The 26,478-nt window shown below is 49.9% G+C and overlaps 1 protein-coding gene across 2 annotated transcripts in view; it reads left to right on the top strand.

The window, feature by feature from the left end:
- Window positions 1-14,461: 14,461 nt before the first annotated feature.
- NOTCH2 (notch receptor 2) overlaps window positions 14,462-26,478 on the top strand; it is a gene marked incomplete at its 5' end in the record, with an annotated part of 133,175 nt that continues 121,158 nt past the window's right edge. For both annotated transcript variants that reach the window (XM_084243111.1, XM_084243110.1), the window contains one exon: window positions 14,462-14,534. In XM_084243111.1, the coding sequence (XP_084099237.1) occupies window positions 14,462-14,534 (73 nt within the window). The remainder of the gene's footprint in view (window positions 14,535-26,478) is intronic.

Below are 26,478 nucleotides of genomic sequence, written 5' to 3'. Positions count from 1 at the left end.
TTCTTGGACTATCAAACATACCCATTCCAACAATTCTTTCAAACAGTGAATATTTATGTAGATTGACCTAGAAATCAGGACACCTTGAATTTAAATTCCTGTTGTGACATTGGCTGACCCTGTAACTTTCAGCCTTTCAGTTTTCTAAGATGGGAGAATGATGAGAAGCATCCAGGCTCGGGGGATGCTGACAACATGGGTTCAAGCCCTTCCTCTACTACGTCCTAACTTACTGGTCCTCGCGCGTTCTTTAACCTCTTTGCACTTGGGGATCTCTGCTTGTTAAGTGGAGATTAAGGTGCCTCGTGCTGCAGGAACATTGTCAGGCGCTACTGACACTGAAGCACTGAGCACGTAGGAGTCACAGGCCAACTGGCCACTCTCAGAGAAATACCTGTACAGTGATGGGAAAAGCCAGGTGACCACAGGCAAAGGTGTTTTGAACTCGTTAGCTGTTAGATGCTTCCTTTTCCTTATGACATCGATAGGGAATGAGGAGAAAGCAGCATGGTTACAGAGAAACGCAGGTCTGTGCTATTTCTACAGGATCTGGCTAGCAGTGCAATCAGAGTGAACAAGGGGTGGGAGAGAGGATCCAAATGGACAGACTCTCTGGGATTCCTCCAGCCTCAGGATTGAAACCAGAGGTACCAAGCCAAACAATCAGAATGCTTCTTGCTCAGCCTTGCGCCTAAGCCCTGGGTAGTTACCCTGGGAATATTCCCCTGAAAGCTGGACAGACACAGCATCGCCGCTGACGAGCTGACAAACCACTGTGTCATCAAAGAAAGAGAGAGTCATGGGGAGTAAAAGCTGGTGGCCCCACCTCTCAGCCAGGAGTCAGGTGGCTGTGAGGACTCTTGCTCATTAAGGAAGCTTCTTTTTACACCCTCCTCCACCTCTTGGCCTGCCTACCCACTGCTGGGTTTCACCGGGAGGCAGCGAGTGCCGACCCAAGTCATTCGTTATTTACTGAGCTCGTAGGAGGCGCCGTGGTCACGCACACACCTGGCCTGAATGTCTGTGGCAAGACGAGGAAGGTGGACTCGGGCTTAGCACTCAGGATCCCCCTCGACGGCCATAAGAAACCTAATGTATTAACCAGAAACCAACTCTGCAGGGCTCAGGGAAAGATGCAGCAGCGCTGAGGCGGGCCCCACACAGGAGGTGGTGTTTGAGCTGGCCTTGAGCTCAGACGCCCATAGGAGAGTGGAGGGAGTAAGGGCGTCCCGGCCAGGGGGAGGCATGGGGCCTACGGGCTCTCTGGGGACTGGCCGGCAGGTGTGCGCCTGGGGTGCAGGCTGTTCAGGCAGGTGGACTTGGAGACGGGGACAGGTGGCCAGGATGCTAAGGCTTTCCTGTGCAAGCTGTTGAGTTTAGGTTCGAAGGACAGGAGGTGGGAGTCATTGGGTGGCTTTAACTACTGAGTGACAGACTTATTCTTGTGTGTCAAACGGTTCTACGGGCTTTCACGAAGTGAATGGGCCACAAAGAGACTGGAAAGTGGGAAACCATGAAGAAGTTGTGAATTGTGTCGATGGTTGTGCTCTGGCCAAGGAATCCAAATCGTTGGATGTGGCAGCTGAAGGTCTTTGGTGATATCGAAAAGTAATTTTACTAGATCCTGTCGAACAGAACCAGGTGACTAACCAGTGGTTTTCAAAGCGTGATCTGCAGACCAACAGCATCAGCATTACCTGGGAACTTCCTAGAAATAGAAATTATCCAGTCTCACCCCAGACCCCATTCAAAATTTCTGAGAGTAGAGAGCAGCCACCGCTGGGTGACTGTGCATGCTGCAATTTCACAGCCCTTGACCTTCAAATCCTCCATCTCTAGGCAATTCTTACCCAGGACCCAACTTTCCCAATTCCTTAGCTGTCTGGTATTTCCTAAAGAATCGCTAATATTATGGTGTCTCAGATCTCTGCCTAAATTGTTCCCTCTATGAGTCCTATGTCTTCCCTACCCTCTCTCTCTCATTTATGGAGTCTCTACCTGGGAATATGGAATTCACTTTTCAAGGCCTATCTCGATGCAGCCTCCCTAGGAACTGTCCTCCAGGCAGCTTTCTTGTGGACTTTTTTTTTTAAAGACTTATTTATTTATGCATATGAGAGCTGGGGCACAGGCCAGAGATGGGGGGGGGGTGAGAGGATTCACCAGAGACAGAGTGGGGAGCAGAACAGGCAGATCTACTGAAATCCACTGTTGAGGGGAACAGCAGGCAAGACAGGAGAGATCTGCTGTGCCATGTGGGTTGCGCTCTGGCCGGCTGGGGATGGAACTTGTGCTGCAGAGGCTGCGGATTGCTTCATAGTGCGGTGCTCAACCGCTTGTTCCACCAGGGAGGTCCCTTTCCTATGGACTTTTGCACATATTTTTATTATGACACTTGATTGTGTTGTTGCTTTCCTATTTGTCTTCCCCAATAGCTAGAGGCTCTTCAAGGAAACATACAACCTTGCTCACCCTTAACTCCCCACTGATTTTACATAGTCGATGACAAGTAAATAGGGGGAGAGGATGCTGCAAGCACAGCAAGGAGCAAACCACTTTGAAGTGGTTTACAAGGGACAGACTGCGGAGAGATGAATCACAGTGGCAGTGGCACAGGTGAATAAAGAATCGCAGAATGGTCTTAGACAAGGCAGAAGGGATGAAATCAGTGGTCAGTGCAGAAGGCTCAACACTGGAATGAAGGGAAGAAGAAAGTGGGGGTGTAAGAAATAAATTGTGAGGTCGAGAGGTTGGGGGATTTCTTCGAGGGCCTGCCAGCATAGAAACGGGAAGGGCCAGGGGAGGGTGCACAGAGCTAGGAGATGACCTTAGGGAAGTGGGAAGTGAGGCCTTGTGGTGGGAAGGAAACAGAACAGAAAGAGGGCGAGGAGCGTGGTGAAGACTTCTCAATGACATGGAAGTGGGGGCAGGTAGGGCTCACCACTCACCCCACTGGCTTTGACAGTGGAAGCTTCACGGCTGAGTTGTCTGCAGGACTGTCTCTGTAACAAGATGGACAGTCCAGGAGACAGCTCCCAATGCCAACACAGAAAGCATTCTGGTCCCATATGTTATTGATACTGGAACAAGATGCAGGCAGTAACAACATTACAGATGACAGCAATGTGCCAAGGAAGGAAAATATTCTATTTTTTTAAAGAGTTATTTTCATTTACTTATGCATATTGAACTGGGGTGTGGGCCAGAGTTGTGGGGTAGTGACAGGATTCCCCAGAGACAGAGTGGGGAGCAGAATAGGCGGATCTACTGAAATACACTGCTGAGGGGAGCAGCAGGCGAGTCAGGGGAGGTCTGCTGCACCATGTGGCCGGGGATCCAACTCATGCCGCAGTAGCTGGCGATAGCTTGATAGCTCTTAGACTTAACCCCTGTGCCACCAGGGAGGCCCGGAAAAGATTCTTGATATATAAATTGGTAGAGAAAGCAGGAGAAAAACTGTATGTATGTGCATGTAAAGAATTCAAAATGTGCATGTAAAGAAACAACTGAACATAATATGCCAAGACACTATCAGTTATGACTCTAGAGGTGGTTTTCCTTTAATTTTTAAATATTTTTTTTGTTTCTAATGTAATAAAAGATATGGCACAACTGGAATTGATTCTTTCCCTACTGCCATTGAGCACTTGCAGAGGAGAGTTTCTCGAAATAAAAAATGGGAGGGCGGAGCAAACCTGCAGAGTTAGTCACTCATCTCTCAGCTCGGGGCAGAAGCAGAGGAAGGAAACCCTCCGGTCGCCCCGCGATCGGAGGCTGACAAGCGCGAGCTCAGGCATCCTGCTGCAGGGAGCACGAGGAGGCGCACAGCCCAGCCCTTCTCACGACATGCTCTCCAGGCCGGGCTCACACGACGTGATCGGCGACAGCGTCTTCATGCCCAAGGACAGCTGGTGCTGGGTCTCTGGGGCAGGCAACGCCAGGCACAGGCACACACACCCCACAGGGGCCTCTTTGGACCTCCGGCGCTGGCCTCATGGGGGCTGTGCCACCGCCCAGCAGCCGTGTCCTCTTGGCCAACTGCTCAGCCTTCACTTTCTTGTGAAATGGGAATGCTAATGGCTACTCATAAGCCGGTTGGAGCATCACCAACCACCAAGTGAAAGGCTTAGCACACAGTGGCTGACGCAGCCAGCGCTGCCTGCCATTGTTAATGGCACTCTTGTTACTGTCATGCATAAATATTTATGATAGAGGGAACTGATTGGACAGGCGGCCCTGAATTCATTGGCGGGAAGTCAAAGAGGGGTCTGGAGGCCAGTTCTCTCTCTCCTCTAGAAGAGAGCCGTGGGCTCCCCCAGCCCATGGGAGGGAGGAGGGACATGTGTGAGGAGGAACTCCACACTGGTTCTCCTTCTGCTGGTGCTCACGCTACTTCCCTCCCTCTGCACAGGTGCCTGTTGCTCCACAGCAGCCTCTCACCTTCCTCCTGCTCTTCTGTTTTTCTTCTCTTCAGCTCTTCTTACTTCCCTTTTCTCCTCAGAACCCCAAGGGGTGGAGGAGTAAGGAACCATACTACCTTTTGCATGTTTTGAACTTGGCTTTTTGACCCTTGAAGGTTGTGTAGTAATCCCAGCACTTGGAGTTTGCACAAGTCAGCCTGGGTCCCTTAAAAAAGCATCGATCCTCCTGGCCATTGTCTTTATTTTTTTTAAGATTTATTTATTTATGCATACAAGAACTGGGGTGTCGACCAGAGGTGCGGGGAGTGACAGGATTCCCCAGAGGGAGTGGGGAGCAGAACAGGCAGATCTACTGAAATACGCTGCTGAGGGGAGCAGCAGGAGAGACAGGAGAGGTCTGCTGGGCCATGTGGGTTGCTCCCTGACTGGCCGGGGGTTGAACTCGTGGTGCAGTGGCCTTGCCAATAGCTTGATAGCACTGTCTTTAACGCCTGCGCCACCAGGGAGGCCCCAGCCATTGTCTTTAGAATATTCTCTTATGTAGTCGTCATCAGAAGACAAACGAGGATTCTGGATCACGCAAATTCAATGAAAGAAGACTTTTGAGGCAGCTGTAGCTTGCAAACCAAGCCAAGGAAAGTGTGAACTGTCTCCAGCTTCTTTTCTGCAATGGGGTAGATCTATTTGCAGGCATCTTGCTGTGTCTTGCTGGCATTTTTTCTCTTCTTGCTTAGACATTTAGTAAGTATGGCAAGTATGGCAAGCAGGAAGGAATGAAAGGTTTGAAAAGAAGATGATTAGACCATCTGAGCAAAAGGTTGAATTTGCTCAGATTAGACCATCTGAGCAAAAGAACAGAGCAGTCATAGCACATCATCCCTTATAGAAATCAGAATGATTAAAAACAAAAACAAGTTGGTACCTAGCTCAGGCAGAAGCACCACTCACATGCTGAATTCCAAATGCACCTTCCATTCTGCATCAACAAATCATAATGATGTACTTTCAGCTTTGTTGGAAACCCGATGTGTATATTTACAACGTCATTATCTTCAGCAACAGATACCTGCTCCCAGCCCAGCGATCACCACCTCTGTCTCTGCACACATTAGCACGCAGACACACCACTGATTTGTACTTTCCTATAAAATTACTCTTTCCCTTTTTAATTAGGATGTTTTCAGAAGCAAGCCTATCGTTAAGGCCATGTACGCTTCTATCGTAAATACCTGCTGCCAGCCATTAATTATCTCCTGATGAATTACTTTAGGAGATTTTTTAAGGCTTACTTTTAAAAATGGGATTTCTTTTCCTTAATATGTTCCCATGCGCATACTTAGTGAATCATTTGGAATTCCACACAATAAGGAAATGTTTCCTTTTCTTCTGCTTCAGGGGACTTAGATGTGCTCTGTACCCAGAAAGTATGAGGATTTCCCCATATTTTTAGGTAGGAACTTTGTGTATGCTGGCACCTCACTCTTCAAGAACTTCTTGGCTAATTGTGAGGGAAGAATAGAAGAATGTTGGGTAGAAACAATCGAATAATCTCTGAGAACAAACACCTTAACGTTTCACAAACATGCAGACTTGCATAAGCATTGTAGTGACTGCAGTACCAGGCTCATCCTTAATACTGTGGTTTGATAATTACATAGTTGTGGATTACATGACTCTTCAGTTGGGGAAACATCCTCATGCATACAGATCAACACTTTTTTGGGGGCATCATTATATATAAAAAGTGTACACCCACTTAGGGACTGGAGGTTAATACTGTCCAGCAGAAAAGAACCAAAACAAATTTTAAGTCAGGTACAGCTAAGGGGAGTGTTGCTACACTAGCTTTCCTGCTTATCACAGAGATAGCAAACAATTTTGGATTTCTAGTTAAGTTTCAGAGGCACCATTTGGCCTATGGTACATGTACATGAGGAAGAGTTAATTACACTAAGACGATCTTAATGTTTCTTCCCCTTGACATCAATAAAAGTGAGAGCATCACTTTCCTGAAAGTGCAAAGAGCCGTCAAGAAACCCAAGTGAGCATTTCTTGTATTGCCTGTTCTTTAGTCAGAGCAGAGACATCAGGTCTCCATTCACTTCCGGGGGCTCTCCGACTGGCTGCTGAATTCCAGAGTGAGTTTGAATCTTGAAAAATTGACTCCTGGGCCTCCCCGGTGGCGCAGCGGTTGAGCGCTGGGTTGCGAAGCTGCCTGCGGCCTCAGCGGCGCCGGTTCGATCCCCGGCTGCTCCCCGGCCAGCGGAGGAGGATCCCACATGGTGCGCAGACCTCTCCTGCCGCCCGCTGCTCCCCTCAGCAGTGTACTTCGGTCCTTCTGCCTGCTCTGCTCCCCACTCTGGCTCTGGTGAATTCTCTCACCCTCCCGCGCTTCTGACTATACCCAGTGCATGTATAAACAAAACAAACAAACAAATATAATAAATAAATAAAAACATGCCTCTATAAAAAAAAAACTATTAGAAAAAAAAAAAAAAAAAAAAAAAAGAAAAATTGACTCCTGCCCCCTGGGACTTGCTTTCTCTCTGGCTGAGCCTGGTGGAACTCTCCGGGTCTGTGTCCTTACTGAGCACTTCCTCTTTGCAAGGCAAAGAACCCACAAGTGTGGGGGTTGCATGTATGAAGGATGATCCTTGTGTTCACACTGCTGACAGCCCAGTTGTGTGGCCACCTCAGTCCAGGCTGGGGACAGGATGCAATGAAAGTGGCCTTACCCATGATCACAGTACTCCCTGCTTTCCCTTCTCCTTGAGCTTCGTCTCCGTGGTAGTCATGTTGTTTGCATGCTGGCTGCCCCCAAGTCGACTGTGATCTCTGGACAACAGGGCTGGGTCTGATTCCAATCTGTATTGACGCAGAATTAAGGACGGGATGGGAAAAGGCTAGGCTCTCAAAAAATTGCTTTTAAAGCAAAGAATGGATTAGCTTGCTGATGTTTCCTCATTGCAGTGGGTCAGCTTGCTCTGTATCAATATGGAGTGCTGAGGAATTGGTGGAGTCCAGCCCAGAGACCCACCCTAAGGTGGCTGTACTTCACACTTCCGCAGGAAGGGACTGTGGGATGAGACTGCAGGAGTCTCGGCTCTGTCACTAATTACTTCTTTCACCTTGGGCAAGACACTTAAGCTCTATCTCAGTTTCTTCATCTGTAAGATGGGGGTCATAATGACTGGCTTAGCTATTTCCCATGATTACTTTGAGGATCAAATGAGATAATACACTTAAAAGTGTTTTGGAAAAGCCTAAAGCACTGTGCAAATGCTAAGTATTATTTTGCAAAGAAATATTCCTTTTAATTCCTGCCTCCACAAACACTTCATCACACGTTGTTGGGTTGTTGGGTTATGTGGCGAGAAGCATAGAGTAGCTTGTGGGTACCCCAGAATCTCTTCTTCAGCCTCGAGAGTGTTTCACTGATTCTGTCTGGGATTATCCGAAACACCTAGATTTTGTCAATCTCACTAACCATAAATATCTATATATCATATATAGACATGATAAATATGTAGTCTTCATTATTCAACATTTACTGAAAATATATACCAATTTATACACACACACAATGGAATACTACTCAGCAATCAAAAAAAGATAAACTCATGCCATTTGCAGCAACATGGATGGAGCTGGAAGGGATTATCCAATGTGAAATGAGCCAGAAAGAGAAATGATTTCTCTTTCACTGGGGAGAGACCAGTGACAGGAAGCATATCTCAGTGTAAATCCATCCTGCTAATCAGATGATTTCACTTATAGGTGGAATATAGAGAAAGCAAATAAAGGAACACAGAAAGACAAAATTTTAAAACTTGATCCTTGAAAACTTGATCCTGACTATAGATCTGAGGTATCCAGAAAGGGAGAGGGAGGGAGAGGGACCGGAAAGAAAACAGGGTGGAGGAGAGCAGCGTGGGCTATGGTGGGGACTGTGGGTGCTTTATGTTGGGAAAACTGTGGCGACCACATCTGAGGGAAGAAATCCTACATTGCGAAAAAACAAACGAGGATGTAAAATGATGGTATGTCATGCATTAAAAAAATTTTTAAAACTTAAATTTATATATGCATATTTGTACTCGGAACTGGGGCAAAATATGTAAGATTCTGTCACTGACAGTTTTAAAAAACTTAGTGGATTTGAGAGAGAATTCATGAGAAAATATAATAGCTCAACTGTGCTTGTTTTGGGAGACAATTTTGCAGGTGCATTTTCACTAATAAAGACATATGTGTATATTTTAGGTTTTCACTAAATGGAAGCTAAGAAGTGGCCCTTAATTCATGTTCTTTTCTACCCCTGGTGGTCTGCAGATTTTAATTTGCCCCTGGAGACTGAGATTTCTCTTTATATGAAAGTCCATGGGATCCCATTTTTCTTTGAATCAGTGCAGTTGTGGAATTTAAAGGGGTAACAATAGCTATGATTAGTTATGGGGTCACTGAATGTTTTCCTACCAACTTCTCCTGTAAAGTAGGATTCAACTGGGCTAGAAGCATTGTCCTTGGGGAAGTCAGTTCCCCAATCTACTATTTGGGGCTGACATTGCCAGGTAAATTCTGGCGTTTCATGACCTCCACTGCTACTCAAATGATGAGATACCAAGACCTTCTGATGGGGACCAAAGAAATAGGTATCTAAATGCACACAGTAGAACTTAGGCCTATCTCTGGGGAGAGACCAGGGACAGGAAGCATATCTCAGTGCAAATCCTCCCTGCTGGTCAGCCATGCTACTCCCAGCTCTCCCGAAAATACTCAGCAGTCACTGCTACTCCTGAACAGTCCCACCTACCAGCTCCATTGCTGCTCTAACTAAGGTCCAAAATTTTCTCTCGCCCGTATTCACTATCTGAGAATAACTCATCACGCCTTGAGATCCTGAGGTCACTGCTGATTCCTTGCCCTCCCTTTCTTCTATCATCTAAGTGATTACTCGTTTCAGGAGCCATTGTTCATTTTTTCTGGATGGCCACAGTCCTGGCCTGAGCTCCCGTCTCCCCACTTTAGGAACAGGCTTGGTCTTGATAGTTGACCCGTCTCTAGACCTGGTCCCTGTGTCCAGAGCGCCTAGACTCTAACCAGGGCAAATCTCTTCTTGTTCACCTGACTGAATTCCTCTTCTGGTCCTCTGATTCTGAATTTAGCTGTTGAGATCTTCCTGGAAGCCTTCCCTGACCACCCCAGACAGGGTCGGAGTCCCACAGAGGTCAACCACAGTGCTGCCTTTCACACTGGATCTTAACTGCTGGTTACGTGTTTGTCTGTATCTCTCAGCTGCCCACCCAGGAGTGGTCCCTGATAAATTTCCACCAAAGTGTTAGTGGATGGGTGGGGCTGACTTGTTCTCACCTCTGTCTTCACCAATTCCAGTTACCCCTTGATGGTCAGTGTCCTGTTTGTTTTTGAACCAATTTATATCCATAGCATCTTTGAAAAAACCTTAGCACGTCCATTCATAGTATTTATTCCTCATTTCTCTTGTCTTTGTGGGAATGTATACAATAGGTTTAACACTATAATAAATGCAACAATAGGTCTCAGAGCATAACTGCTTTCCTTAAAAGGAACATTTTGAGCAATGTTTACCTCTTCCAATAATGTTGTTATAGCCACAGTCCTTTCTAGATCTGTTTTTGGGGGCGATCGCCTTTATAGTCGTATGAATATATTTTAATGGTGATAATCGAATGTTTGGCAGGTGGTTTTTAAAGTATGTACATAGTCAAGTCACTATGAACTATCCTGAGTAAAGAGAATGATCAAGGTAGTAACTCTGATGGGTCAACACCTGAAGAATATTGCCATTATCTTTCCCATTGAACATATTTGCACAAGGGAAATGAATTTCCAAAACTATCCTGCCGAGTTATGTTATTTTTGAGAAGAGTCGCTAGTATTCCAGGAGGACAACTTTCAATAACAGTCTTTGCTTATCTATTATAAAGTGCTTATTAAATTCGAGGCTGGAGCTTCACAGGCCTGTGATCATACTGTCTCACACTTGTTCAGTGCCGTCCAGCACCTATTATGTGGTAGATACTGAGAATGAATACGCCCACGGTCCTCGCCCGTAAGGACCTTCTAATCTTGTTAGGAAGATAGAAATACAAACAGTCCAGTGTGGAAAATAGATTATTGGTGTAAGATAAAATACAGTGGAGGGACTGTCTGTGAGGGGGTAGGAATTCGTTACAGTGTCAGCAAAGCCTTCTCAGACTAAAGGATGAATGATTAGAAATTCACCAAGAGGAGGAGGGAAGGGGACCACAGAAATCATTCCAAGCCAAGGGAACAGAAGGTACAGAGATTGAAATAAGAAGATGTGTTGGGGGGAATCTCGAGTTATTCAATACTGTTATTGTGTAAAGTTCACAACGGGGGCAGCGAGGACAAGAGATGGAGTCCAATGAAGTGAAAGGCCCTTATTTACCATTTTTAGAAAATTAGACTTTATCCTGTAGGAGCCAGCGAGAGGCTCTGCGGGCAGGCTGAGCTTCCCAACAGAGTTGTAGACTCTCACATGCAATTAGTCACATAGGTTTTCCTCTTTCCCCCCATTGTCTCACACCCACCCCTTATTTTCCATTCTGACATCTACCTCATTCATTCAGGCCATCATCACCCCATGCCTGGATTGTTCCAGAAACTCACTGGTCCTTAGATTCCAGTTCACTGCTTGCCCTTGATAATTGATTCTGCATAGGATTATCAGAACCACCTTCTCCTTCTTTGTCTTTTTGAAAGATTTTATTTATTCGTAGAAGAACTGGGGTGCAGGCCAGAGGTGTGGGTGGTGAGAAGATTCACCAGAGACAGAGTGGGGAACAGAACAGGCAGATCTACTGAAAAATACTGCTGAGGGGAGCAGTGGGGAGACAGGAGAGGTCTGCTGTGCCCAGTGGGTCAGCTCCCTGGCTGGGGATCTAACTCAGGCCGCAGCAGTGATAACGCTGAGACTCAACCTCTAGGCCACCAGGGAGGCCCCAGAACCACCTTCTTTTCCATCAAGTCTCACTCCTGTTCAGAAACCTCCAGTAGTTTCCTGTGACCAGTGATAACTGTCCGTCCCCCTCTTTGGCTTCAGTCACTCAAGGTGCTGGGTAATCTGTGCCAACCCCTTTTCTCTCCTTGACTGGGCGTTAGTAATGGTGCCAGAGCTCATCTGCCTGGTCTCCCATCTTTGCTCTGATGGTGACTCTCCTCTGGAATGCTGTGCCCACACCAGCTTTCCTCTTGTTATTTATTTCAGCATTTGTCTTATACATAGCAAACTCTTTCACCCAAGCCCCACTCTCCTGCCCTGGAAGGAATCACTATTCTGGTTATATGTAAGGGTAATATATTCTTTTATTACATATGCACACCACCATAAACATGCTCTTTAAAACCTATAGTACTATTTTGAAAAACAATTTATATACATAAATGGCACATTCTATATCTCCTGCAATTAGTTTTATCCACTCTCAGTGTACATAAAAGCTGGATCTCATGGACATGCACGAACACAGTCTTCTCAACCGGTGTACTGCACGTCGGTTTCTATCATCCATCCTGCACCCACCCTCGACGGGGGCACCTCTGGGATGGCTCCAGCGTGTGCCCATCACATGCAAGGCGACAGAGAACAATACCCTCCGATGCTCTCCTTGTCCCACACATATTTTACTCAATCTTTCAAGCTCTTGCCCTCACCCCAGCCCCGCAGGGCTGAGTCCCCAGCCCGCAGCAGCCAAGTCTGTCCTGCAAAGCAGCTCGGCCCCAGCGTCCTCCGTGTCATTCCATTGTGCTGAGCTCACCGCTATGCAAAGCAGGGCGCAGGGCCACTGCTGCGGGATGAATGGGCGCAGCGGTGAATGAGTGGCTGGCGCTGCACACCCCACTGAAAGCCTCTGCGCCCCCACTGAAAGCCTCTGCACCCCACTGAATGTCCCTGCACCCCACTGAAAGCCTCTGCACCCCACTGAATGCCCCTGCACCCCACTGAAAGCCTCTGCACCCCACTGAATGCCCCAGCACCCCACTGAAAGCCTCTGCGCCTCCCCACTGAAGCCTCTGCGCACCCCACTGAAAGCCTCTGCACACCCCCACTGAAAGCCTCTGCACCCCCCACTGAAAGCCTCTGCACCCCACTGAATGTCCCTGCACCCCACTGAAAGCCTCTGCACCCCACTGAATGCCCCTGCACCGCACTGAAAGCCTCTGCACCCCCCACTGAAAGCCTCTGCGCCCCCACTGAAAGCCTCTGCGCGCCCTACTGAAAGCCTCTGCACCCCACTGAAAGCCTCTGCACCCCACTGAAAGCCTCTGCCCCCCACTGAAGCCTCTGCGCCCCACTGAAAGCCTCTGCACACCCCACTGAAAGCCTCTGCCCCCACTGAAGCCTCTGCGCCCCACTGAAAGCCCCTGCACACCCCACTGAAAGCCTCTGCCCCCCACTGAAGCCTCTGCGCCCCACTGAAGCCTCTGCCCCCCACTGAAGCCTCTGCGCCCCACTGAAGCCTCTGTGCCCCACTGAAGCCTCTGCCCCCCACTGAAGCCTCTGCCCCCCACTGAAGCCTCTGCGCCCCACTGAAGCCTCTGCCCCCCACTGAAGCCTCTGCCCCCCACTGAAGCCTCTGCGCCCCACTGTAGCCTCTGCGCCCCACTGAAGCCTCTGCCCCCCACTGAAGCCTCTGCGCCCCACTGAAAGCCTCTGCACACCCCACTGAAAGCCTCTGCCCCCACTGAAGCCTCTGCGCCCCACTGAAAGCCCCTGCACACCCCACTGAAAGCCTCTGCCCCCCACTGAAGCCTCTGCGCCCCACTGAAGCCTCTGCCCCCCACTGAAGCCTCTGCGCCCCACTGAAGCCTCTGCGCCCCACTGAAGCCTCTGCCCCCCACTGAAGCCTCTGCGCCCCACTGAAGCCTCTGCCCCCCACTGAAGCCTCTGCCCCCCACTGAAGCCTCTGCGCCCCACTGAAGCCTCTGCCCCCCACTGAAGCCTCTGCCCCCCACTGAAGCCTCTGCCCCCCACTGAAGCCTCTGCGCCCCACTGTAGCCTCTGTGCCCCACTGAAGCCTCTGCCCCCCACTGAAGCCTCTGCGCCCCACTGAAGCCTCTGCCCCCCACTGAAGCCTCTGCCCCCCACTGAAGCCTCTGCGCCCCACTGTAGCCTCTGCCCCCCACTGAAGCCTCTGCCCCCCACTGAAGCCTCTGCGCCCCACTGAAGCCTCTGCCCCCCACTGAAGCCTCTGCCCCCCACTGAAGCCTCTGCCCCCCACTGAAGCCTCTGCGCCCCACTGTAGCCTCTGCGCCCCACTGAAGCCTCTGCCCCCCACTGAAGCCTCTGCCCCCCACTGAAGCCTCTGCGCCCCACTGTAGCCTCTGCCCCCCACTGAAGCCTCTGCGCCCCACTGAAGCCTCTGCCCCCCACTGAAGCCTCTGCCCCCCACTGAAGCCTCTGCCCCCCACTGAAGCCTCTGCCCCCCACTGAAGCCTCTGCGCCCCACTGAAGCCTCTGGGGCAGCCGCCCTCGGCGCCGAGCCCGGGCCGCGCGGGCCCCTCCGCGCGCTCCTCCGGCCGCCGGCGCGGGGGCGCCCCCTCCCCGCGCGGCAGCAGCCCGGGGCGCAGACCCCCGCGGGGCGCGGCCGGGCGGGGCGCGGGGCGCGGGGCGCGGGGCCGGCGGGGGCGGCGCCCGGATCCCTCCGCGCGGCGCCGGCGCTTCTTCCTGCGGGAAGCCCCGGGGTGCGGCGACGGGGCGGGGCCTGGCGGAGGCGGCGCCGGCGGAAGGACACGCGCGCCGCGCACCCGAGAAAGTTTCAGGCAAACTTCGGGCGGCGGCGGCTGCGCCGGGAGCGGCGATCGCGGGGCGCGGGGCGTGCGGCGCCGGAGCCCGAGTTCCCAGGCGCGCGAGGCGGCCGGCGGCGGGCGCGGCGGGCGGGCGGGCGCGGAGAAAGGGGGGGCTCCTTGGCGGGACCCCCTCCCCATGTGGATCTGCGCAGGCAGCAGCCGCGGCCGCGGAGGAGGCCCCCGAGAAGATGCCCGCGCTGCGCCCCGCGCGGCTGTGCGCGCTGCTGGCGCTCTGGCTGTGCCGCGCGGGCCCCGCGCGTGGTGAGTACCCGGCGCGCGCCCCCCCGCCCCCTCCCCGCGAACCCGGCCCGCCGTCGGCCCCCGGATCCCAGAAAGTGGGGGCGCACTCCGGGTCCCCTCCCGGGGCGCGCCCCCTCCCTGCGCGCGGGCGCGCCCCCGCCCCCTCGGCCCGCGCCCCCACACGCGCCTCCTCGCCCGACGGGGCGGGCGCCCCGCGGGGCTCGCGAGCTCCTCCCGGGCGCCTGGGGAGCGGGGCGGGGTGGCCCGTCGGGTTCCGCGTTTCTGGGGTCGCCACTGCGCGGGGCGGGCTGCGGGGCGCGAGCCCTGGCGCCCTGGACCCCGGAGGGGCCGAGCGGAGGAACGCCAGACGCGGGGGGCCCCGGGGAGTCGGGGGGCCCGGGGCGTCGGGGGGCGCGCAGGCCCCCAGCCCGGCGCTGGCACCTTCGCCGCCCGCCGCGCTGAGCTGCGCCCGGGGGGGCCGCGCGCCCGGGCGGGTGGGCGGGTGGGGATGCGCGCGGGGGTTGCCGTGCGCCCCGGTTCGGACCCTCGGAAGCCCGGGTGCCCAGGAATCCGGGGTGTTTGCTCGCGTCTCTGGAAGGTGGAGGCAGCAGAGCAGGAGAACTGGTGTGGCTGCATGCTGGGCCACATGATTTAAACATCTCAACTGCTGTTATTCTTTCCGAGGCGCGCAGCTCGGAACCCTGGCGCAGTTTCAAAGTCTGTGACCAGCCCCAGGAATGTGGTGTGACGATCACCAACTCCTCCAACCTGGCAGCGGCCTGGGCTGCTCCTTTGGCAAGGGGCTGGGGGGTGGGGTCGGGGCGGGGTGGGGAAAAGTGGATACGTTCATTCAAAGTGCCCTTTTGGAAAGCCTCTTTATGGTTGGGTATTCGCAAAAGTCCTTCTGAACATGGTTGGACCAGGGGAAGGAAATCAAATCCTCCCCGTGCCACCCACACGCTGGGACTCCACATTTCTTCACGCTGTGCGCTGGCAACGCTTGGTCTTGGGGGCCCTGCTCTGGAATCCTGGGTTCAAATCCAGCTCTGCTGCGTGAACGCAGCAATAAAATGGGAATGAAATGGCCCAGTTAATAGGATTAATTAAGAGAATGTATATTAAAGCCATGGCAGTCAAAAGGCATGCAGAAGGTCCTTTCAAGGCAGAGTCTATTTTGCTCTCCCTCGACTCTGCTTCCAGTGGGATGTGCGAGTTTGCAGACCTGCAAGAGGCCCCTACTTTGCCTCACCTGTCCTGGAGGAAGATTTTTCTCTTTCCCTTTCCCAAACCAAAGCAGAGAAACCTTAAAGTGTATATGAGCTGTATCTTTTTGCAAAGAAAATGTGAAGAAGATAGTGGCTGCAGAAAAAGTTGCTCTTTGTTCATTGTTCGCTGGCGGTCAGCATGCCAGTCCCAGATGTTTAAAGGGGAACCAGATTATTTATCACAGCGCTGGGTGGTTCACCACCACCCTCTCCTCCTGGGGAGGTTCAGACTCCTGCCACCCTCTCGCTGCCCGACAATTCCCGAAGCGGACCGGGAGGCGGTGTGGTGATGAACCAGGACTGTTGTTTCAAGAAGCGTTTAACAAAACATACCCAGCCGTATTTTTTGTCTTTATTTTCCTTTGCGCGGAACCTTGAGTGTGCACGTGGATTTCGGGTAGAGAGGGGTATGCACGGTGGGCTGCTCTGAGGCTTGCGGTGCTTGGCCTGCCGTTAACTTGTTTTCGTAAATACGGTCATCTTCGCCTTCTGGGGTCACCTCCCCTGTGAAGTGAAGCTCAAGGAGCAACCTAAGTTAGAGCGCCTGGGGAGTAATAAAGGACCACAGTGATTTGCAGAATTGTGTAAAATGGTAAGGCTGATGTCACCCTGGGGTTACTCTGACACGGGGTTCTTTTCATGCTGGGACACAGGAGGATGTCCTCTTACACTGGGGAGGTGTTGGTGCCACCGTCGGCTTTCAGTGGACAGGTTGCGTGTTCCTTAACTCCAAGGACAGGATTTAGATAGTTTGACTATAGGCAGGTGTTCTTGGGATCTACACTGATGCAGTAGAGGGATGAAAAGGCCTGTTTCTTGGTATAAATCTTAAATCTTCTGAGTCTCGCTGTAACCACTTCTTGGATCCTCTTAGTCTGTTATCATTTTTGCTTTGCGGAGATACCAATTATAATACATCCTTCCACAATTTTGAGTGTTCCTGTACTTGGCTTGTGGCCAGGTGTTAATTTAAACATCACTGAGCTCCTAAGGCAAGGAGCTGTCAGCCCATTGCCTCGCTGTCTAAACAGTCGCCAGACCACCGCTTACTCCTTGTTTTGCAGTGGGAAGCAACGCCTTGGTTTTACTGCCCGCTAGAAAATTTCTCAGGTGATTTCATTTTAAAAAATCATAGAACATTTGTTTTTTTCTTTTCGATGGAGATGAAATTTACCATGAAACTATTTTCCTTTTCTCTTTCTTCTTTCTATATTCTTTTTTTCAGGGGTGGGAGAAGGAGGAAGGAGAGTTACTGTCTAGTCCCCTCTCTTTTTCTAGTGTTTTTGCACACATCTCCTTGGCCTCTCTGCCCCTGTCCCACTCCGTTAAGTCTTCTGGAGACTTGTTGGCACAGAGGAGTGACTTTGGTTCACCTGAAGCGCAGTTGCTGACTTCAGGGCTTTAGAAAATGTTTAAATTCAGTGGGATATGCTTGGATGCTTCCGAGCAGCCTTACAATACATTTTAAAAATATCACACCCACAGAAATTCTGCTTTACCCACAGAATTTGCATCCATCTAGTTCCCACTCTCCGATGCCATTCCCGTGGGCCGCCTCCTTACCTGTCCACTGGGCTAGACCGGAGCTCCACGAATGCTTCTGGAACTTGACCCCCAGGGTTCTGATACTGGAGATGGGAGAAACTGTCTATTTTCCAGGGCTTACAGGTGATTCTGGTACAGTATCCTGGTTGGAACCCACTGGTAATTCATTATTCTGCTTTCAGGTATGTACGTGGGGTCCATCTTGCTTCCCATTGATTTTAAAATCCTGTCATCCTTTCTGAATTCACCTCTCCTCTTCCCCTTTGATTAAAATTACTTGAAACTGAAAGGTTTTCTCTTGTTCTACTCTTCTCCTTACTTTGGTCTGCCAGGTGTGCAGTGGGACTAGGAGGCTACCAGGACTAGGAGCCAGAAGCCCAGAATTCTCCACACCTGTCGCTAGGTCTGTGACCTTGCAGGCGGCCACCGTTCTGGCGGTCCGCTCCGCCAGGCCCTTGGTCCACAGGCAGTGAGCTGATTTCAGGGTTGATACTAGACTCTCAGCCCAGGTACCTCACCCACAACGTAGGACGATGTGCTGAGAGCCTGGTACCCCACCCCTTCTCCGTACCACTTCCATCTTTTGTACAAATGAGCTCCCGTCCACAAAAACACTTAGAACATTCTCATGTGCTTTTGGCTTTTGTTATTCATCTCTTTAAAAAAATTGTAGCTAATTCCTATTAAATATTTTAATATTTTAATAGCTAATACCTATTAAAAATTGCCCCTTTTCATTTATGTGTTCTAGTGCTCCGCCCCTACCTTTCTATCTTGCATCAGTATTTCTCACATGAACAATTGCGTTTAGTCATTTTCTTATTCTGGACTACTGTGGTCCTCCAAGGCAGTTTTTAAAAAATAGTATTTGCAAGAGTCATTGCTTACCTTCCATTTGGGGAAAAACCATTTTTTTCCTTCCCCAGATGTTTCCTTTCAACTTGCCGTTTTGAATTGCTTCGTATATAAATGTGTGTGCCTGGCCTCTGTCTCTCTCTGATCACTTCTGCATTCATAAAGGTCGCTTTGACTTTGGAATTTAACCTCAAAGGCGCTGGCATCCCCACCCGCTTGCTTTTCCTTTGAGTTATTTCTACTGCTTCCTGTATTTTTATGTTATTAGGCCGCTGTTTCTGATATTTTGCTCAGCATGGGTGCACCTCTTTGTCAGTTGGTCATTCTGGAACCAATGGAACAGTATTTCTAAAATGAGGGTTGAGTTTGTGTTTGCTTACATGGGTTTTTTTTTGAGATTTTTATTTCAGCATTAACTGGAGATTGCAAATTTTATTAGAGTCAGAAGAAATGCACACTTAGTAAAGTATCTTTTTCCACAAGCAAGTTCCTGGAAAACGCTCCCACTGACAAAACTTTAAAGGTGAAGCATGACAGGCAGGCTTTGGAGAGAACTGTGAGGCGTGTAAGTTCTCTCTGCCTGCGTAAGGTTGGCATTTTGGGGGCAGGGGCGTGCCACACAGATGCCTTCCTTGGCCTACAAAGCCGGCCTGGCACATGCCCAGCACACCTTGGCGGATCTTGGGCACAGCACCTGCAGCTCCCTCTCTGTGCACTTTACCTTTGGGACGGCCGGAGAGGAGAGGCCGGCGGTGAGTCAGGGCTGTGGCACTCTGCGCCTTTCTCTTTGAAGAGAAACGATGAGGCCTTCAGTCTTGGCAGCAACTTTAAAATCCATGTAGTCCTTCTGTCCAGCTGACGCTAGGCCTGACCCCCTCCTGCCAGCCTGGGCAGCGGGTGCACCGCCTTGTCTGCTGGGCCACCCTGGGGAGAGGTAACTCCCTGCCCTTCCTCACCTTTGATTCCCACCTCTTTTATAGTCAACTCTTAAATGCTTCCTCAGGATGGATCTTCACAGGAATTATTCTCATAGAGTCCTGAGCCCCGTGTGGGTGAGGGGACCCAAAGGGCCCGACACCTGCCCCCCCATAACCAAGGAGCAAAGCCATGTGGGGAGCATGGGGCTGCCCGTTGGGTGATTGCTCCGTTAGCATCCTGGCCCTGGTTTCAGGCTTCCTTGCTCACTGGGCACCAGCGGGAGGGAAGAGTCTGTGGAGCAGCGATCCTTAATCTCCCTCCTCTTCAGAACATCCGGGGCGTTCTCTTGAGATTCTGATTCAGTGGGTCTGACTGAAAGAGTGTCTGGGAATTTGTATATTTAGGAAATCGCCAGATGATTCTTCCACTGGGGGAGTTTTGGAATCCCCGCAGCCTGGATCTGGAGGAGCCAAGGGTTTTCTGTTTGCTCGCTTGTTTGTTTGTTCTTTGATGGAGTGAGAGAGGGTGCTCTGCCCGGGACCTGTGGTTATTCTCTCCTTCTTGAAAGGGACTGCAGCCCGCTGGATGCCTCCCTCTCTAGGGGCATGGCACTTGCTCTGGCATCCCCTTAAGGCTAGTGCAATTTATTTTGTATTTAAAAAAACCCATAGTGTAGTCTCTTCAAAGAATGAGGACTGCTGTGGGAGGGGGGTTTGGGGTGCTAGTGGGGGGCTTTGCCGGAAGACTCTGTCCTTTCATTGGGATGTTTCCTGAGATGCCAGAATGTGTAGGTGTTGCTCTAAGGACTCCTGTCCTCCGCGCCTGTGAATGGCTCTGCCTTTGCAGAGGTCTGTCCAGCCGTATCCAGTGTCAGGGATTCCCCGCACATGTGCCAGAAGATGCAACATCATTCACTTCTGATAGTTCTGCTTTTGGGGTGTCGGCTTCTACAGAACAGGAAAGGAAGAATAAAGGAGGAATCAAGGACTTCTTGAGAGAAGCAGAGGTGTCTGCAAAGAGCCGGCAATGTTCCTCGACATTCCATGATGGGATGGGAAGTGGCTCCAGATCCGAGGGGCTGTTGCTCTTGGCGGCGCGGGGTGAGGGGGCGCGGGTGGCTGGAGGCTTCATCTGTTCTCTCCTCTCCTTTTTAAGGGGACTCTGGTGTGATCTTAGAGTAGAGCCAAGGAGAGGGTGACAGAACCACAGTGCAGAGTGAGAAAGTGGAGCGGTTATTCTGTTGACTTGTTTGACGCGGAGTCAGTCTCTGCCTAGCTCTGGTGTCGCCCCCCGGCCCCACTGTTGTCAGCTCTGAGCCCATCATCTCTGTGGTTCTGCTGTCTTGGTGGCGTGTTAGGGAGGCTGTGGGGTGTGGGGTGGTGCTGCCCTTGATGTCTGTGTTTCCCCTAGCACCACATGGTTAGGAGGACAGGACAGGGTACTCTCAGATGCCTGGGGATCATTACCCAGATACAAGATGGGGTGCTGCCCCTGGGAAGCTGACATCATCATGGAGACAGGACAGGTAAGCACAAAATCGGGCTGTAATGACAGTCATTAAGTGCCTTACCTGTGCTCCCTGGACAGTTTCCTGCAGGTGCAGCGGCTGAGAGCTGTAGGGTCTAGGGGAACAGGCTCCAGCCCCGGGGGACAGTGACCCCCGGCTCTCTCCTGCTGGGCTCATCCGCTGTCCTCCTCTTCCCCTGCTGTAATTTAGAAATACCAAAACTTGACTCGGGCAGAACACAAAGACCCCTTTGTCTGGTGGGTGCAAACATAAGTTTGGCCCATGCTGTGGTGTCTATTATGTCTCTCAGTGGGTTTGTGGTGAGAGAGAGGGCTGTGCTCTCAGTCCTGGATGCCAGCCCTGATCTAGGACAAGTGAAGGTGGAAGCATCTTCTCTGGACGAGCTCGTTCTCAGAGGCAGCAGCTGAAGGAAGCGCTCCTCACAGCCGGGCAGGGCCTGAGGTGTGGGGACACACCCGGCGTGGCCGCCTGGGGTGGATAGATTAATCACTCCAACATCTCCCTCACCCTCTCCTGCTTGTCTTGGCAAAACCCTGTTCTACCAGCTCCACGGAGCTTCGGCTTCACGAGATGTGATTAGACAAGTCCTTGGGGGTCATCCTAGTGCTCCTTGCTGCTCTTGAACCCTGGCGCGCCCCCATCTTCTGAGCAGGCCGTCAGGGCCCCGGGCTCTGTCCCACTGCTGAAGCCCCTTCCCCAGAGGCTGCCAGCCCAGGGCAGTTTCTGGTCTGGGGTGAGTTCTCTCAGGAGGGCGCTGGCATCCAGGCAGTGACTCCAGGCTTTGAATACATCAGGTAGACGTCGTGCCAAGGAGGCCTCGTTGCCTCACACAGGCAGGCTGGAGCTCCAGGTGCTGTCGAACCTGTTTCTGGGTTAAGAGTTAGTTCCCCACCCTCGTCTATATTTATATTCATGTGAAGAAAGCATGTGTGTGTTTTGTGAGGTAAGGAAAGCATGATGATGATGATGTTTGGATGGGAGTCAGATATTGTCTCCTTAATAATATGTTGCCTTTTGACAAATAACATCCCTTTAAAGTACAGTTTTGTGGAGGAATGGTGTTGTACCAGAAGCTGTGGTTACAGTCTACGGCGTGCTACCACCTTGTTCAGAAACAGGTGCATTTTCACATTGTTGTTGTTCGCCTCTTTTTCATCTCTCTCAGTTTTCATCTCCCTTTTGTGAAGGGATTCTGGAAAGCTTTTAAGTCTCAAAGGCTAAGCAGCCAACTTTAACTGGTCAGGGCCTGATGGGGAAGGTTGTCAGCGTTTCCCAGACCCCCTCCCTACCACCACTAGGGTAGCCTCTTGAGTTTCCAAATAGGAACAGTCACAAAACTAAGTAGTGCTAATGTGTTAACGTCCCTGCACGGGAAGTGTGGTAAGCTGCACGTCTGTTTAATTCTCTGCCTTTCTGAGCTTTTGTTTGTCCAGAAACTGCCCAGACTCACTGAGGTTTGAGGACATGTAGATGTCCGTCATTACTTTTTATTATATTTTTCTTTGCTGTGAAATTTGCTTCATTTACTAGATCTTCTTTAATTGGAAGCATTGAGGGCATTTACTTTATTACAACCTTTTTAAGATTTGATTTTATTTATATTTGCAGAGAAGAGCTGGGGTACAGGCCAGAGGTGGGGGTGGGGTGAGAGGACTCACCAGAGACAGAGTGGGGAGCAGAACAGGCAGATTGACGGAAACACACTGCTGAGGGGAGCAGCGGGCGAGTCAGGAGAGGTCTGCTGCGCCATGGGGGTAGCTCCCTGGCCAGGGATCGAACTCAGGCTCCAGGGGTGATAGTGCTGAGACTTAACCCCAAGGCCACTGGGGAGGCCCCTATAAAAACACTTACAGCACTTTCTAACCTTAATGAGGATTATTGGGGAAAAAACTCTCTTGTGAATCATGCTAGTCTTTGCTATTCATGTTGCTATTTAAAGTAAGAATAATATATCTAGTTCCTGTGACATATACTTTTTAAGGGTTTTAAGGAAAATGTACCGGAAAACAAACACTGTAACATTTAAAGCTAGGTCTTTCTTTGGTGGATATAAATATTTTTCATATTTTTAAGCATTTTTCATAAATTGAATTTTAACGCTTAAACATTATTTTAACAGGTTTAATGTTTGGACTCCTCTTCTTGGGTTTAGTTGTGTGTTTTGTTGCTTTCACTACTTTTTTATGGCTGCATAAATGGTACTTATAATCTTACAGAAAGAAATATTCCTTTATAGGATATTTTCATTAAGTTAGATTTCCAGAAGAGAAATTACTGTGGCAAAGAGAGTGACTTTTGTAAGTAGGAAAACAGAATTTTAAAATAAAAACAGGAAAACCGAACAGTAAAAATAATCCTCTCGCCTACAACCAAAACTCATTGTTAACAATTTGACACATTTTAGGTTTTTCCCTGACGCTATTACAGTAGTTTTGATTTTAACATACGTAGTGTTTTCATCTGTTTCTGCATCACTTGAAATACTCTGAACACTTCCCCACATATGTAAATAATCTTTAAAAATGCGATTTTAAAGACTGCACACTGTTCTTTGTTAAGGATCTATCACTTTTTAAATTTAAACTGACATCTAGGGCCTTCCTTGGTGGCTTTGGGGTTAATTCTCAGCACTGTCAGCCCTAGGGCCAGAGATCAATCCCCAGCCAGGGAGCTACCCACATGGCTCAGCAGACCTCTCCTGTCTCACCCGCTGCTCCCCTCAGCAGTGTATTTCAGTCAGTCTGCCTGTTCTGCTCCCCACTCTGTCCCTAGTGAATCCTCTTACCCTCTGCACCCATGACCTGTATCCCAGCTCTTCCACACAAAAATAAATTGAAAAATGAGTAAACTGACATCTCCTCTTAGTTTATGATTTTCATCAATATGAAAAATGCTGTGATGAACGTTCTTGTATGCAAATCTTGGTAGTGATGTTGATTTCTTTAAAATAAACTGGAAATAAATGATTATATCAGAGCGTGTGGCTCTCAGTCCTCACCTCCGCCCCCTTCCATGGCGTTAAACCCGCCCACCTGTGCTTCATCAGCAGAATCTGGGAGTGTCCGTTTTCCCAACCATTATCAACCCTTGTTTTTATTTATTTATTTTTTAAATGTTAGTTTTTACGGTTAAATATCAGGCATCTCACACATGTGCGGACACTAACTGTCCCTCAGCTTTCCTAAACCCAAACCTCTCTTACAGTTGAGGTTTTTTCACTGAAGCACCTGCGTGGGCCTCGGTCCCACTTTCTTCTCCCCCACTCCCACCCCTCAGAGGTCACCCAGGCATGTGCTGCGTTGCTCATTCTCGCATGAGCTTTTCCTTTTCCAGTGACTGCCTGTATGTCGGACTTGTTTCGCATGTTTGAAAACGACGAATTCTCACGCAACACACATCACTTGGCCATTTAAAAAAAAATTATTGTTTTCACCATACAAGTCAAGTCAGTAACATCTTTGTACTAGTTAGTTTTAATAGGAGAATATTACCAATATGCCACCATTTATCCATTCTGGTCATAGACAGGCGGTCCAGGTTTATACACGTGAGCTTTGTGTCCTTGTGCCGAGATGCCTGTGGACATGAGGGACTGTTGGGGTATAAGCCTCCTCAGAGAAGCTAAATGTTGCCAAACTGCCCTCCAAAGTAATGACACAAATGTCGGTCTCCCCAGCAAATGGGAGAGCCGCTTGCTCCAGACCCAGCAAACTGTGCATGTGTGACGGTGTTTGTTTTGTTTTCCTTTGGACCCCTTGATGCCAGTGAAATGGTTATCTCCGTGTTATTTTCATGTTCCGTTCTTTGATTCCTAGTGAGATGAAGCCATTAAAATGGTTGCCATTTTCCAGGAATTTAAAAAGAAAATGGAGATTTTAATTCACTTCAGTTTTTTTTTTTGACTCTCCTGGGCCAGGCATTAAGGACGAGGAAGTTATCCCTCACGAGTCTGCAGTCTGGCAAAATAGACATCTAAGACCGATAGGGAAAAAATATTTAACTCTTGCTGACTTCTCCATTTTTGCAAGCTGATTCTGTAAACCATCTCTGGTGAGAAAAATCAGCTGCCGTCTTCAATGTGAGGAATCCTCTACCTTCGTACACACAAGAAAGCACAGATGTCGTCTGTCCAGGACGACAGCCCCTGAGCGCTCCAGCTTAGGAAAGGCAGGATTCAGGTCTAGTTCCAGTCGCCTGAAATTTTATTTCTTTGTGGTCCATGAGCCTTTAACCATTCCTACGGAGAACGCCCATATCCCACCCCACTTGGTTTTGGGGGGTCTGCAGGAGACGCCATGGAGACTCCCACAGTGCCGCGTAGGACTGGGGTGCTGCAGGGTCCTGGCCAGGCTGCCTAAGAAAGACCTGGGCTTGCCTTCCTCACTGGGTTCCTTTTCTGACCAACCCATCGCCAAATGGAGAACTAGCTTCTATTTTTAAGACTCCTTACTAATTTGGCAAGTGGTAAGCGCTACCTCTCGTTGCCTTACTTCCCTCCTCACGGTGAAGGTGAATGTGTTTTCATCTGGCCAGCGGTGGGGGGCCCACTTTTCCTCATTTATTTGTTGTCTTTTACAAAAAATTGTGTCTTTTACAGAAAATGTTCATTTTTTTTTTTTTTGGTGACCAATTTGAAAAAGTTCTTAGTATGTTGCAAAATGGATGCACGGGCTAAATTATATACAGTCATAGCAAATTGCTACCAGTATGCATCTCAGATAGCGATTATTTGAGAAGCTGTTTTTTTATCCTTTGATTTCACATGAGCCTGGTCGGTTTTCTCTGGATCTGCTAATACGTGTTTTCTGTAGCTTCTCTGAAGTTCTAATTGGACTGTCTCATGCATCAACCACCTGCCAGTTGTATGCGTGTAGCAAGTGTCCACTCACTTGAATATTTTATAAAAAGATACTGGAGGGAAGTCGGTATATAATTCTGGAGCGAAACCTGGATGTTGATGGACAGCTGGCAATCTCCTGTCCTGTCCTTCTGGATCCCAGACTCCTAAAGTGTGTCGCATCCCGACAGGCAGGGCCAGGGCCGGAGCATCTGACCTTTTGGCCTATTTGATGAGCCTGTGCAGTGACCACTCAGCCAGTTTGGTCCGAGAACGGGATGACTAAGATTCCCTCCCCTTTTCCTTTCACCAAATTGATTAGTTTTGGCCTGAACTGACTGAATCAACCTGTTGTTCTGGCCCCCCATGGCCACCACCTGTTTTTTCCATTTCTCCTGCAGCCTCCCCCTGCCCTGGTGCAGTGATGTGAGCACAGTGGGTAGGAGATCAGAGCTGCTGAAGAATGTTGCAATAAAGAAGAGTAGATTGCTTTCCCCCCAAGCTTGCCTGTTCTGAAGGCACCCTGCTGCTTTTGACATGCAGGGCTCCAGCTGAACCGCCCTGTGCCACAGCCCTGCAGGTTTTAAGTGTTTGAGTCAGAGTGATTTCTGGCAACGGGAATGCTCCTTCAGTGTCCTTAGAATTTACCGGCTGGCTGTTCACCAGCTATCACCCCATGTAGCTTCAGGAAACCCAGGGAACTAAGACATTTTTAACCAACCAGAGAAGAAACCCCTCTGAAGGACTGATTTTTTTTTTTTTTAAAGGTGACAGAGAGAGAGTCCAGTTTATGTCCATTGTCTTTCTTTGTGTGTCCCTCCCACCAGATTACTTTATGGATGGGCAGAGATTTGATCGGGAAACTCCTTCTCTTACTGCGGGCTGACACCGTCTCTGGAGGGAGGTCAGAGAATTCTTAGGCCCAGACCATGGGTTGATGGTGTTCAGGCTCATTTTTCTCTTTGGAAGCTTATTTTCTGCTTTGTCATGGTTTGCAGTCATTTTGGCCCAGTCCTG

The sequence above is a fragment of the Talpa europaea genome (genome assembly GCF_964194135.1).
Source record: "Talpa europaea genome assembly, chromosome: 9".
Lineage (NCBI taxonomy): Eukaryota > Metazoa > Chordata > Mammalia > Eulipotyphla > Talpidae > Talpa > Talpa europaea.
Note: the sequence above shows the minus strand (reverse complement) of the source record. Positions and strands in the feature narration are given on the sequence as shown.